The 14,561-nt window shown below is 40.9% G+C and overlaps 1 protein-coding gene across 1 annotated transcript in view; it reads right to left on the bottom strand.

Moving 5' to 3' along the window:
• LOC112114688 (importin subunit alpha-4) overlaps positions 1-14,561 on the bottom strand; it is an 83,709-nt gene that overhangs the window by 19,080 nt on the left and 50,068 nt on the right. The window contains exons 4-11 of the mRNA XM_024211513.3: positions 14,461-14,490; positions 14,318-14,370; positions 14,131-14,226; positions 10,015-10,100; positions 4,531-4,617; positions 3,975-4,144; positions 2,571-2,615; positions 562-693 (exon numbers count right to left, since the gene is read on the bottom strand). Coding sequence (XP_024067281.1) covers positions 562-693; positions 2,571-2,615; positions 3,975-4,144; positions 4,531-4,617; positions 10,015-10,100; positions 14,131-14,226; positions 14,318-14,370; positions 14,461-14,490 — 699 coding nt within the window. The remainder of the gene's footprint in view (positions 1-561; positions 694-2,570; positions 2,616-3,974; positions 4,145-4,530; positions 4,618-10,014; positions 10,101-14,130; positions 14,227-14,317; positions 14,371-14,460; positions 14,491-14,561) is intronic.

Genomic DNA, 14,561 nt, shown 5'->3' with positions numbered 1-14,561 from the left:
TTCCTGATCACTTTTCTCTCCTCTAAGTGCTTCAAAATTGATTCCTTGAGGACCTGCTCCATGATTTTTCCAGGGACTGAGGTGCGGCTGACTGGCCTGTAGTTCCCTGGATCCTCCTCCTTCCCTTTTTTAAAGATGGGCACTACATTAGCCTTTTTCCAGTCATCCAGGACCTCCCCCAAGCGCCATGAGTTTTCAAAGATAACGGCCAATGGCTCTTCAATCACATTTGCCAACTCCTTTAGCACCCTCGGATGCAGTGCATCTAGCCCCATGGACTTGTGCTCGTCCAGCTTTTCTAAACAGTCCTGAACCACTTCTTTCCCCACAGAGGGCTGGTCACCTCCTCCCCATACTGTGCTGCCCAGTGCAGTAGTCTGGAGCTGACCTTGTTCATGAAGACAGAGGCAAAAAAAGCGTTGAGTACATTAGCTTTTTCCACATCCTCGGTCACTAGGTTGCCTCCCCCATTCAGTAAGGGGCCCACACTTTCCTTGACCTTCTTCTTGTTCCTAACATACCTGTTTAATTATTATCAATGAAATAAAAAAACAGACTTACTTGAACTTTAACCTCCTGATGGCTCAGAAGGGGAACTAGGAAAGGTACAACGCCTGAATCAATGACCATCTGTATCTGTTCATTACCACCATCTGTTAGGTAGGACAAAGCCCAAACAGTGTCCACAAGAATCTGCAGGAAGCAGAAAAGAACAGACAGCTTATACTCTGAGCGTAAGACTGCATCTGAATTGTGTGATCAACACTCCACAAGTCTTTTTAAAAAAAGAGCATGCAATTTAGCCATAGGGAGAGCTCAGAAATGCTACCAGGAGAAACAGTTAGCTAGAATGTTATGTCGTCAACTACAATGGTTAAATAGATGGTCATTTGTTCCATCAACAGTTCAAATGCGTCACATGTTCTCTTCACAAACTTTGAGGTGGGGGTGTTAATTAAAAAAACCAAAACACTTTTTGGGTACAGTTGGGCCTGGTCAGTATTTCAATGGAAGACAATCAAGGAAATCCTAAATCCTAGGTGATGAAGTGGCCGTAGTGATTCTGCAGGTGGATCTCTCTTCCCTTGAGACAGTACTGAACCAATACCGGCACTTTACGAGGATTACTGCTGGAGTTACTATCTGTTGATTAAGACAGAAGTTGCCTTATGGTCATATTAAGAGAGACCATGTGTTGGTTTTAAGAGTTGAGCACTGAGTCGGAGAACTAGTCTAATTCCTATCTAAAATTCTAACTGCAATTTTAGTTAGAAGAGGTCTTATTCGCGTCCTGTTCTAAACTGTTGTGCAATGTTACTTGGTGCTTTTAAACAGCTACTGCAGTCTATTTGAGATTGCTACACTGCAGTAATAAGTGAATGTAGTAAACACACAGAGACTTTAATCCTAATCTTGAAGGATGCATGAATATATATGCATACATATTAATACACTGGGTTTATTCTGGATAAGAGATTATTTATATTATAGCTGGAGCTGGTAGTGATCCCTATTATTTAGGGTGGCTAATACTTTCCATTAAAGAGATTCTTGCAAACTTTTGTTTTTAGAAGCTCTCACCTCTCCAGTGCTTGCAGACGACCTTTGAAAATTGGCTGAGAAATCTTACAGAACTAGAAAGGTGTTTTTTCTTTGACCCATGAATTTCTGTTTAGGTTTGGTTAAGTTATAAACTGTGAAGTCACAATTTCCCATCTCTCACTTGTGTTCCATAGAAATGTTGACAACATGCTAAAACATTAACTGAAAACGAACATTCAAAAGAGCCAGGTCCATTATCAAAACAGTAGCAGCACCTCCACATCACACTGTGCAGGTGACTGCTGAACCACCAGGGGTGGGCAAACTACAACTCGCGGGCTGGATCCGGCTGGTCGGGACTTTGGATCTGGCCCGCGGGATTGCCACCCCCGTGGCGGTGCGGGCCCTGCGCCGTTCCTGGAAGCGCCCAGCACCACATCCCTGCGGCCTCTGGGGGAGGGGAGGGCTCCGCGCGCTGCCCTCGCCTGCAGGCACCGCCCCCCACAGCTCCCATTGGCTGGGAACGGGGAACCGCGGCCAATGGGAGCTTCGGGGGAGGTACCCACAGGCGAGGGAGGCGTGGGGCCCTCTGCCCCCCTCTCCCTCAGGGGTTGACCTTAGGAGGGGAAGCCTTGGACTGACCCCCTCCAATACACACATTAAAATACATTTCATAAACAGGACAATCAAGAGGCAGAATTAAGGGAGCACAGGCAAATGTAAATCTGGCATCTCACAAATTTCAACCTAAATAGCTAACTTTTGTTTATATAGTTACTATGTAAAGGGTAAAAAGGTTTCTAAATTTTAGAAATGGTGTTTGTGCTTCCCCCTTTACTCTCCTGATGACCGGAATCTATCATTATGAAAATACTGACAGTAGTGTGTTTACTTAATTATACTCAGGCTAATGTACAAAACAAGTTTACCATTTAAATACAATACACAAACATTTTTGTCTCTAGAGAAACAAAGAAAAAATATCCAAAAACTCAAAATTTTAAGGTATTTGTCTTGTTTTTACTTACGTTTATATCTGTATGGTATATAAGAACACACAATGCTGGCAAAATCTGAAAAAAATAAACTATCAATAATTATAGTGGCACCTGTCCATCACAAAGTAACATCAGCTGTGTAAAAGCAAGTTAAAGTAGAACATGTAGAACAGTATGGTTTGAGGATTTATTCATGTATTAATACACCTATGTTTCCTAACAGATGGCATTCACTCAAACGTCATAAAAAATTAAATATTTTGCAGGAATTTTGTACAAATGCAAAATAAAGTTGCAGCAATGCTATACTTTAAAGGAGTAGTGAGAGAGAAGAGAACAATTTCAGGGAATATAAGCAAATTTAGGAGCAAAGATAAATTTTAGTGATTTTCCCAGCTACTTATCGGGGTGCTGAGAGCCACTGAACCAAAATGTAAACCCTGTATTTGATGGAAACCATTTCAAGCCAGGGGATGCGGCAGCACCCCTAGTTCCAGCACCTATACTACTTATGAAAGCTTGTGTTTAAAATTACCAGGTATAGTAAAAATGTAAGCACAACAAAACCTCCACTTGTTTGGGAAGTTACTAGGATCAAAATAAAATGTTTTTTTACATGCATTTGTGTAGAGCCAAAGCAAAGTCACTCTTACTACAATACATAAACCCATGTTTGGTAAATTCTCACTTTTAAACAAAAGTGTTCTGCTTATACAGTCTCTCAATTCTGAAGTTCCATCATACTTCATTTTGCACTAAAATGATACTTCAAACTGCTTCAAAAAGACTATAGACATCAGAATATATTTTTAAACAAAGTAGAGCTTTAAATAGGTTGGTAGTATAACCCACAGTAAAACAGCATCCCTCTTTTTACGATTGGCCGAAACGGTCTTCAAGTCTGCATTTTTTTTAATATCTGGGCAGTCAAGTATTTTCAGGTGCTTCAGTTTTAAAATGGGGACATATCACTGACACTATATATTTTGATAAGTACTCAAAACTTAAATATATATTAAAATGACACACCCACTTAATTATTTACTTACATTTCACATAATTAAAAGTAATTTCATTTGAATAGCTATTTGTATGTAGTAGTCTCTTGTTTGGTGAAAGTATGAAACACTGCAAATTAAACTAACTCTTCAAGTTAACACTTTCTACAGTCTTCACTTTTTGACAGTCTATTTCAACATATTTTCCAAAGACTAATTAGTCAGTATTCACCCTCTCAAATGGTATAATTAGCTTAGTTATAACCTCCAATTAGATTACATAAATAGACCACTTTGATACTTCTATTAACTGGTAATTAATACCAGGCAGTATCATAAAACATGCATTAATTAGTAGCACATACAGCAGCATAAAAAAAACTGTCCTGTAGCCCAGAGATAAGGTGTAAAAATCAGTCCTATTATAATTATTTACCTCCTGAACTGTCTCCATAGGCGGTGGGGGGTCCTTATTCCTGCAGAGATTTACAATGACCCATGTGACGTTCCGAAGGAAGGTGATGGGAATGGAGGGATTGATGAAGGACAGAAGAGGTTTGACAACTCCCAGTGATATGACATAATCTCTACACTGAGGACCATCACCTACAGAAATGAAAATTGTTTTAAAAAAAATTACATTAAAGATGGAAAACCTTGAAATGTATGCAATGACTTATGTTGGGATACTGATATTCTATGTTTCCTCACCAGAAGTTTAGTACCAAAAGCTGCTGTTCAATAAAAATATTTTAGGAGGCATAAAATTTATATTAAAATTTCTTATAGCAAATGAAGTCACTAACTCTCCAAACTTAATAATTAGTATATACATATGGATTCTTGCCATGTGGAAAATTATATGAAACCAGAGAATATAGAGGAAACATAGTCTCATATGGTAATGCCAATGTTCAAAAGTCAGAATCTAAAATTCCTATGTGTCCCCTGATTTAATTTCAAGTACTTTTAAAAAGACAGTTAGGACTTACCTATAATATTTCCAAGAGCCCAAACAGCTTGCTCACAAACATTCTGATGTGGTGAGTGAAGCAGTCTCAAAAAGAGAGGTACTGCATCTATAAAATGAAAAGATTCGACCCTGTTAGTGGAACATAGAAGAAACTGTACACAATATTTTAGTCTATTATTATTAAAATGTATATAATTCCATAACTTTGCCTGACATTAAGACCTTACAGTTTAAGTTAGAAATATACATAAACTCTCAAAAATGTTTCCTTTCAGAAAACAACCAAATATTAAACAATGGTCCCCGCACCTAAGCTCCCCTCCCCTTCCCTCCCAAAAGGTGGAAGTCAATACATTTAAACAAAATTTTAAGTTAAAGGTACAAAGTCCAGTGTCCTGGAAATTGAGATCTTCTATTTACCCACAAACCAGGTGCATAACCAGAGCAGAAACACAAGCTTCCCATGCTGCCTTGACAATGTGCTTCAACACCATGACCTGGAAAAACCACCTCTTTAAGAATTCATATTGGTACTATTTCCCCTGAGCCATCCATTTCCCCTCACATAACCCATTCCTTGAAAGCATGAGGAGTCTTAATGGTAAACTTTTCATTTGCACACTATCATACTTTATCATGTAGACCCGTCGGGCAAACTAAAACTGATTAATATGCTGGTGAATGAGTTAGCACTCACAAGAGAAAATACTACAAACATTAAAATATTAAGAGCTAAGAAAATTAAAGTGTGTTTTTAAATAGAAAATTTGCAATATAAAAAAATTCCAAGTGGACACAATTGTTTTATTTTTGATAATTTAACATGAGGTAGTAGTAAGCTGAAAAATTTGAACAGATTAATAAACAAAATCTATGGAAAAATTCCATGCAGTTAAGACAAACTGCAAAGGAATTTGTTCAAGTTGCCTCAAGATTAGTAACAGTGCTCAACAGATATGAGGGACATCCAACACACTGACACCTAAAAACTTCACTTCCCTCGGGTGCTGTGACATTCAATCCTACCTGGATCACAAGGTCCTACTTTAATGGAATATTCTTGCCTGTCTTTCTTTACAATCAATGGCTCAACCAAAGAACTCTGCTGGAACATGGAGCCAGCATGTCTGGATTGGGGAGGATCAAGTAAGTGTTATTTCTTTCGATAGCACAACTTTTGTGTTTTTAGAAGTGGGATGAAATGTTTCACATCTGCCCTCCAACACAAGGTGAATTTTTGCAAAAATCTGTTTAAGTAATTAGAGAACAAAATTAGAGGGTTCCCCCCCCCCCAAAAAGTGTAAAGTTTAACTATACTTTCTTTTCAACGGCCCTGGAGCAAAAATAGCTCAAGTTTGACACCCGGAATGGAAATAACTCTGAGGACTACAGACATTACTAGATTTGGAAAAAGACAATTGAAGAAATAATAACTGAAACATCACTGAGCGCACACAGTTGGCATCTAAGTCTTGCACCTTTTGTAAAATCACTGCATATACTCTGTCTAGCCTGACAGAAAACAGCCTGTTCGGATAATTTGCATGAGAACTGTCTTACTGAATAGTATCAAAATCCTTGAAAAAACTGCTTTAGCATTGAGACATGAGAAAAACTGCAGGTGCGATCCTGGGATTTTATGGTTTCTCTGCACTTTTGACAACACTGCAAATTCTAAACTTGCATTTCTCTTTTCCAAGCTGAAGAGTCCCTGTCTTTTTCATCTCTCCTCACATGGAAGCTGTTCCATACCCGTAATCATTTTTGTTGCCCATCTCTGTACCTGTTCCAATTCTAATATATATCTTTTTTGAGATGGAGAGACCAGAACTGCAAGCATTATTCAAGGTATGGGCATACCATGGATTTATATAGTGGCATTATATTTTCTGTCTTATCTATTCCTTTCCTAATGGTTCCTAACATTGTTAGCTTTTTTTTACTACTGCTGTACATTGAACAGATGTTTCCAGAGAACTATCCCAATGACGGCAAGATCTCTTTCTTGAGTTGTAACAGCTAATTTAGACCCCATCATTTTATATGCATAGATGGGATTATGTTTTTCAATGTGCATTACTTTGCATTTATCAGCACTGAATTTATCTGCCATTTTGTTGCCCAGTCACCCAGTTTTGTGAGATCCATTTGTAGCTCTTCAAAGTCAGCTTTGCACTTTACTATCTTGACTATTTTTGTATCGTCTGCAAACTTTGCCACATCACTGTTTACCCCTTTTCCAAATCATTTTTGAATATGTTGAACAGGACTGGTCCCAGTACAGATCCCTGGAGGACACCACTATTTACCTCTCTCCATTGTGAAAACTGATCATTTATCCCAACCCTTTGTTTCCTATCTGTTAACCAGTTACTGATTCCTCTTATCCCATGACTGCTTACTTTGCTTAAGAGAATTTCATGAGGGACCTTGTCAAAGGCTTTTTGAAAGTCCAAGTACACTATATCCACTGGCTCAACCTTGTTGCATGTTTGTTGACTCTATCAAAGAAGTCTAATAGACTGGTGAGGCATGATTTCCATTTACAAAAGCAGTGCTGACTCTTCCCCAAATTGTGTTAATCTAGATCTCTGATAATTCTGTTCTTTACTATAGTTTCAACCAATTTGCCTGGTTCTGGAGTTAGGCTTACCAGCCTGTAGTCGCCAGGATTGCCTCTGGAGCCTTTAAAAAAAATTGGTGTCACATCAGCTATTCTCCAGTCATCTGGTAACAGATGTTGATTTAAATCAGAGGTGGGCAAACTACGGCCCGCGGGCCACATCCGGTCAGGGAGAAGGGGGTGGTTAGATGGGGCAGGGGTGCCGGGGGGGGGGGGGGGGGTGGGGAGGGAGGGGGGGGGATTGGATGGGGCGGCGGGGGGCAGTCAGTCAGGAGCAGGAGTTCCAGGGGCGGTCAGGGAGCAGTGGGGGTGGATGGAGCAGGGGTTCCGAGGGGGCAGTCAGGGGACAGAGCGGGGGGGAGGGGGGGTGGCGTCAGGGAGCGAGAAGCGGGGGGGTCGGATAGGGGGTGGGGGCCGGGCCACGCCTGGCTGTTTGGGGAGGCACAGCCTCCCCTAACCGGCCCTCCATACAATTTCTGAAACCCGATGCGGCCCTCAGGCCAAAAAGTTTGCCCACCCCTGATTTAAATGATAAGTTACATACCCAGTTAGTAGTTCTGCAATTTCATATTTGAGTTCCTTCAGAACTCTGGAGTGAATACCATCTGGTCCTGGTGGCTTATTACTGTTTAATTTATCTATTTGTTCCAAAACCTCCTTTACTGATACCTCAATCTGGGATAGTACCTCAGATTTATCATCCAAAAAGAATGACTCAGGTGTGGTAATCTCCCTCACATCCTCTACAATGAAGACCAATGCAAAGAATTCATTTAGCTTCTCTGCAACAACCTTGTCTTCCTTGAGCGATCCTTTAGCACCTTGATCATCCACTGTCCTCACTGATTGGCAGGCTTCCTGCTTCTGATGTACTTAAATGTTTTTGCTGTTAGTTTGTGTGTTTTTTGCTAGTTGCTCTTCAAATTCTTTTTTTGCCCGCCTAAATATACTTTTACACTTGACTTGCCAGAGTTTATTTTCCTTTCCTTTTTTCTCATTAGTTTAATATTAAAAACAGTTCAAAACTGATTGGGGGATTTATGCAATGTACCTTTTGACTATGAAAAGCAGTTCCTAGTGGAAGGACAAGGGAAAGTTAAAAACACCTTTTCTTTGATATTCTGAATATATTTGTTAACTTTAAAAAAAACAACAACAAAAAACAAAAAAAACCCAACAACTCCTTGGACTTAGTTCCTTTCTACATCCTGTCTGCCACAAGCCTGGCTGGCCTTTCAGCTGCAGCTTGTGGCTAAACCACCACCGTCTGTTGAAAATATCTAATTATGAGACTAATATAGCTACCACCCTCTTACTCTCGCCCCGCACCGAAATGCAAAGAAAGAAACGAACATGGCTGCTGAGACACAAGTGCAGCAGAAAGGGTAGCTGGGCTCATCGGAGATAGGCAGGGAGGGGTAGCTTACAGTTACCATTTTTACCCCTTCCTTCCCTCCTTTCCTCTGGAAGGTACAGGCCAAACTGCAGGAAAGTAATTCAAATCCTTCAATTCCCATCCCTCCTCAACCTCACCTTCAGTCACATCTAATCAGCTATTCCCTCCACATCTTTGCCCCCTAAATAAATAAATTCTAGCTCAATTAATCTCTCCACACCAATTTCCCCCACAAAATTTATTCTCCCACCAAGCCAGTTAATGCATCTCCTCTCAAAAATCAACTCTCCTCTTCTCCTAAACAAAATTAATGCTGTCTTCCAAATTACACTGCATGCATTATCTGCCTCTCTAAAAATCAATAAAATCATCCCTGTTTTCACCTCTTTAAAATAATCAGTCCCCATCTCTTTTTGTGAGGCCCCTAATGCTACTGCCCCTTTTCTGGTGTTCTCTTCTGATTGCCAACAGCCTTTAGCCTCCCAGCTCCTTCTGTACCTAAGCTAGAGCAAGATAAAAGCAGAGCCTCTTTCCTTCTACAACAGCAGCAAGGCCCCCTTTGTTCCTTCACTCCCCATCCCTCTTAAAAGAGCAGCAGCTCAGAGGCTGTTTTGCTTCTTATTCCCCCTTTCTTCCTGTGGAAACAGCAGAAGTTCCAGCCATTGCACTTTTCATTCTCATTTGCTCTCCTGAAACAAAATACAGCTATTGACACCTCAGTCACTTTCCCTTCCACTCCCATTAAAAGTGCAGTAGACACCTGGACTGATCCTACCCTTGCATTTTCCCTGCCAGGTATTAACTGAGCAGGACATCCAGCCAGATTTTGGGAGAGGACATGTTCCCCTCATGCCTCTCAGTGGTCAGTTATATGAAATCATTAATTAGGCTGTGTCATGTGTATGGATTTCCTATTCTTATTACTCTGTTTCAATACACAACTTCATATATCACTGCTTATGACATAACACAAAGATGTCATGATGAGCACAAGAATTCTAGATAAACTGAACAGTGTGCTCATGTTAAAGCTGCTATTAAAATCTTCAACGATTGCATTTCCTGACTAACTTCAACTGTGCAACCCTAATGCAGTTATCTGTATTTAATAGCATTTTTAAAACTGTAACATCTTTTTAAAGTAGGAAGAATTATTCATTAAGCCTTCTGGTTCTAGTCCTGTGGAGAGTAATAGCACTCAATTTCAGGAAATATCTTTTCAAGAGTGACGAAGAATTAACATTTTCTGTGATGCTCATAAGATGACTCTTCAAACTTCCATACTCAGGCCTCAATTTCCTAATGCTAATCATTGTTGGCAAATACCTCAAGGGTTACAAGCAAAAGCATGACTATTATTTCTAGCACCTTTCTGATAATTTCTTTTTCATGGTTTTAATATAAAAATTCCAAATGGAAGACACTTTTCACCTTTACCCAGCAACATCCACATATCCCAAAAATGAGCAACTTTTAGCACTTACTTGACTGTACCACAGCTTGGGTCTGTGCAGAAGTGCCCGATGCTATGTTAGTCAGTGCCCACGCAGCTTCAAATTGTAATGAGGGACTGTTTAAAAAAAAAAAAATTAAGTCAAGCAGTAATTTGAAATGTGCTCGTTAGGCTATTATATGGTTGCCCTCTACAGCTATTAGCTGTGTCTATATATAGAAATTGCAGAATTTAATACTGTATTGTGTAGTTTAAAAAAAAAGACTAGACATTTCAGAAGAATTGAGAAGTTTAAGGGAATGGAAAAAAAAATTATACTTGCCAAAGCCTCATCTACTACTCATCACCACTGAAAACAAGCCAATTGATTCTGTCCCTCCCACAACTGAGGCACCTCCCCATATTTGACAGATCCACACACTGCGGAGCCTGCCCCACACACAGCTGATACAAATACCCCTTCCCCTAAGCTTTGGGAGGGAGGAGAGACCAGCACTGGGGGATCTTTGTCCCCCTCTGAGGCCTGGGGGGAAGGTAACATCATTGGGGGATCTTCACTGGGTGGGGAGTGGAGGGGCAGGAGCTGCTACTCCACAGCCTGCTCTGACTTTGCATGCTCTAACCCCATGCATTCCAGTGAAGTGGAAGGGAGCACTAGTTGCTCCACATGCTATGGGACCAGTTGTTAATCACATGAAGCAGCTCTGATTGGCCTGTGGAGCTAACGGGGTCGGACAAAAGAGTGACAAGCGTGCGGAAGTATGGGCCTGTACTTGCCATTTCCAAAACCTGCAAACATTTGTTTTACATATCTTTAAGATCTGCAACACTCCTCCCCACCACACATGCTATACTTATTGTATTGACCACCATATTTCTAGCCAGGGATTCCATCCACTGGCATGTCACTCCTTAATTAGTTGGAGAAGTCCATTATCTTTCCCCAAGGGATGAGTGTGCTGCCTCTGCAATGTTTGTAGCCCATGACAGGGCCCAGAGAGCAAATACCAGAAATATAACCAAACTTCTTCCAATTCCCCCTGCCCTTGTTGAAATCACTACAGAAATTCAGTCCTACGTTGTTGGTTTTTTGGAGGGGGGGGTTTGGTTCAAAAACAGGCGTTTGTACACAGTTAAAGCAGATACTGACAATACAGGGGAGAAAATAACTGTCATGTAACATCTTAAATTATCATACAGACCATTTCAGGTTTTAACCTGGCAACTGAAGTCTTTTAGGGCTGGTCAGCTCAATGTGTTTGTCCTGTAGAGTGGGGTGAGGAAACAGAAGCAGGCTGTTCTCAGCAGAACACCCATTATGGAATGCCCATAATCTCTTTGTGCAACAGAGTGAATGTTTGAAAGCAAGATGCAAGGGTCCTTGGTTTTGCCACATTTTCAGTGGGGATTGTGGGGTTTGGTCTGGTTTTTTCTATAAGTGGTAGAGGAAACATTAGTTGCATTGCCTAACATGGTGTTGGTAATTTCACTGTAAAATATCGTAAGTATCTAGAACAGCGGTTCTCAAACTGGGGTCCGTAGACCCCTGAGGGTCCACGAGGGTACTCCAGGGGGTTTGTGAATCCTGTCCGGCTCCAAGGGGTCCATGAGTCATGTCCAGGGCCACCGGCTCCACTGATCAACTCCTCACCCTCCCTCCCAGTGTCTTCTGCACACCACAGAATAGCTGTTCAGCGGCGTGCAGGAGGCGCTGGGAGGGGGGTGGGAGGAGCGGGGATGGGGAGCGCTCGGGGAAGGGCGGAAAGAGTTGGGGAAGAGGTGAGAGGGCGGGGGTGAGGCCTTGGGAAAAGGGGTGGAGTGGGGGCAGGGCCTGAGCGGGGGTTGAGCACCCCTGTGGAAAATTAAAAGCCGGCTTGAGGGTCTATGAAAAATTTTAAATCAAAATGCGGGTCCTTAAATCAAAATGCGGGTTGCTAAAGTTTGAGAACCACTGATCTAGAAGATATTAGATATATATTATATTTATTTTTGACATTTGCATATTTCTTATTTTCAAAAAGAAGAAAACTGAAAGGAAGAAAAAAACATAGCACAGTTTCAACTTTGACTTATTTTTAGAAATAACCATCTCTAGATAGACTACTTTGGATGGCCTAAGATAAACAGCACATTTATGCTCACTAAATTACAGAATAACTGGACCAAACAGATGGTCTGGTCATATAAAGCACAGTCCTGGCAACTATGTGGGTAAGAAGAGTCCAAAATATCAAGACTGAAGGAAAAAGAGGCTAACCCAAGAAGTGGTGAGATGGAAGACCGTTAGCATGTGGTGTGTTAGAGGATATGGCACTGAACAGAGCATTTCAGGGGGGGGGGGGGGGGGGCGGGACTCCTACAACAGACCCTATTTGTTGAGATTAATGAAAGGACAAAGTTCAGAACAAATTTGTCACAGGAGCATTGTAATGCAAAAGCATCACAGAACTGGTCTGTCCCTCACTGATTGCCAGTAAAATGCCATCACACTTCCACCAACAAGAGCAGGGGAATATAGCCTGTTAAAGAAGCTCTGTGGATCAGTTAGGAATATGAGTGTATATAGAGTATTTATTTTCCCTGAGACCACACATGTTGCATCTGACATGTGCCTAGCCAAATACACAGTAGTAGTTTGGTAAAGAGTTGTGTGTAGACTGTGGTTAAAGGGAGTGATGGAGGGCTAGCATTTATACAAGGGGGCAGAATTAAGGTTGCAGTGCACGGTATGGTAGTTGTGATAATCGTAAGATGTGTGCCTGTGGTTGGAGGAGTACAGGGTATGTATTATTAGATGACTTAACTTTTCATTTCCTTGCTTTCACTGATTTGTTTCAGGTATGTTGCACAGGTAGCAACCCTAACTGCTTCTTGGAGCTTTTTGTGAAATAGCTTCCTAGATATGTTCATTCTTAATTCGAGGTGGTGTAGGAAAGGAATGGGTATTGTGGACATAAAAAGGTTAAAAGAGCATCTGCTAACAGACCATAGCTGTGCATAATCGCTTCTGTTGTACGAGAAAGTGACAGTAAATCATGGCTTCTAGTGGAGGTTTCACATGCACCCAACCTCCATCAATCAGGCTTCTGTGCACTCAGTTCCCCATTCTCCCCATCAGTCAGGTTTGTAGGTACAGTGCATAAACTTTCAATTATAACATGAAGAGCAGCTAGAAATGACCCTAACTCCAACTTAAGTTTTTAACTACCTACTGCATCAGATCTATATCCCTACTCAAATTTTGTAGACAATATTTTAAAAGATATGGATCACAATAAAAGAACTGCCCAGGAAAAATTTCATCCAGATCCCAATTTCAAAGACTCCCTACTACAAATTTACAAAGAAGCCATAAAAAACGACACAGAAAATGGACAAAAATCAACTGTGTGAAATGTCACACGAGTTGGACATCTACTTTTGCAGAAAAATGGGTGCTTATAGCCCATTTTATAATGCAACCCTAATTATGAAATTGTTACCAGGCATTTCCATAATAGCTGGTTTGCTGAGCAAGTCACAAGCAGGGCCTTGTGTATTCTATGATTCTGCAGCTGCAGAACGGCACTCCAAAATCTGTTTGCATTTAAAAATGTTTCTAATTTATGGTTGCAGAAGTAACCTTGAAAACTCAAAGTGAGTGTAAACAAATGCAGTGATGCCTGCCTGAGAGTGAAGAGAGTCTGAAACGATAGCTGAGAGTTTATGAACTGCCCCAACTCCCCAATCAGAGCCATGGACTCCATGATTCTGTGATTGTGGAATTTGGCATTTTTCTAAGGTGTGCCAAGGAATTCACCATATCCCTCTGAACTCTGCCCTGCTGGGACTTGCCTGCAGCTGTCTTTTGTTCTCCAGCTTTCCCTTCAAAGAGAAGTTAGATAGCAGCACAATGCTCCCTATACTGTTCAGTGGAGCCAGAGCTGAAGTCCACCTTGCAGAAAGAGCGATGGGAGCCAGAAGTGTAGGCTAGTGAAACAGGCAGCCTGGGGAAGAGTGCAGCAACCAAGATCAATGATGCTGTGGAATTTGGTCCCACTGTGCCACAGTATACATGGCCATGGTCATAAGTTTGCATCTGAAATAGTGCTGCCTTTTAATCATAAAACTTAAGGAAAGGGGGAAAAGAAAAAAAATTTATACTTACTTATCATCCCTTTCTAGACAGTTGACCAGAATTGGTAAAATTCCAGATTTTATTAAGTCATCAATAGGTGGATTTCGGTCACTGGATAACAGTTTTCTGTAAAATTAAGTAAGAAAGATGAGTAAATAACATCATCAAGGAAAATTTCTGTAGCAACTGTGTGCACGTTGCTGGGGTTTTTTTTTACCTTGCAGCTTGGACAGCACTCAACTGGATCACAGGGTTATCACTTGTGGCATTCTGCAATACAAAAATAAACAAATTCAGAAATCCATCAAATGAGCCTTAAATTCTGAATTCAAGAAACTGAAGATATTATGTTTAACTTACCTGCAATATAGCTTCTAGTGTTACATTTTGCTTGAAAAGAAAGAGAGATCATTTAGCAACAAATTACTAAAATTACATTTAATGTTGAAACATTCTAGACT

This window comes from Terrapene carolina, unplaced genomic scaffold (genome assembly GCF_002925995.2).
Source record: "Terrapene carolina triunguis isolate 2854851 unplaced genomic scaffold, T_m_triunguis-2.0 Scaffold142, whole genome shotgun sequence".
Lineage (NCBI taxonomy): Eukaryota > Metazoa > Chordata > Testudines > Emydidae > Terrapene > Terrapene triunguis.
This window is presented reverse-complemented; position numbering and strand designations above follow the sequence as displayed.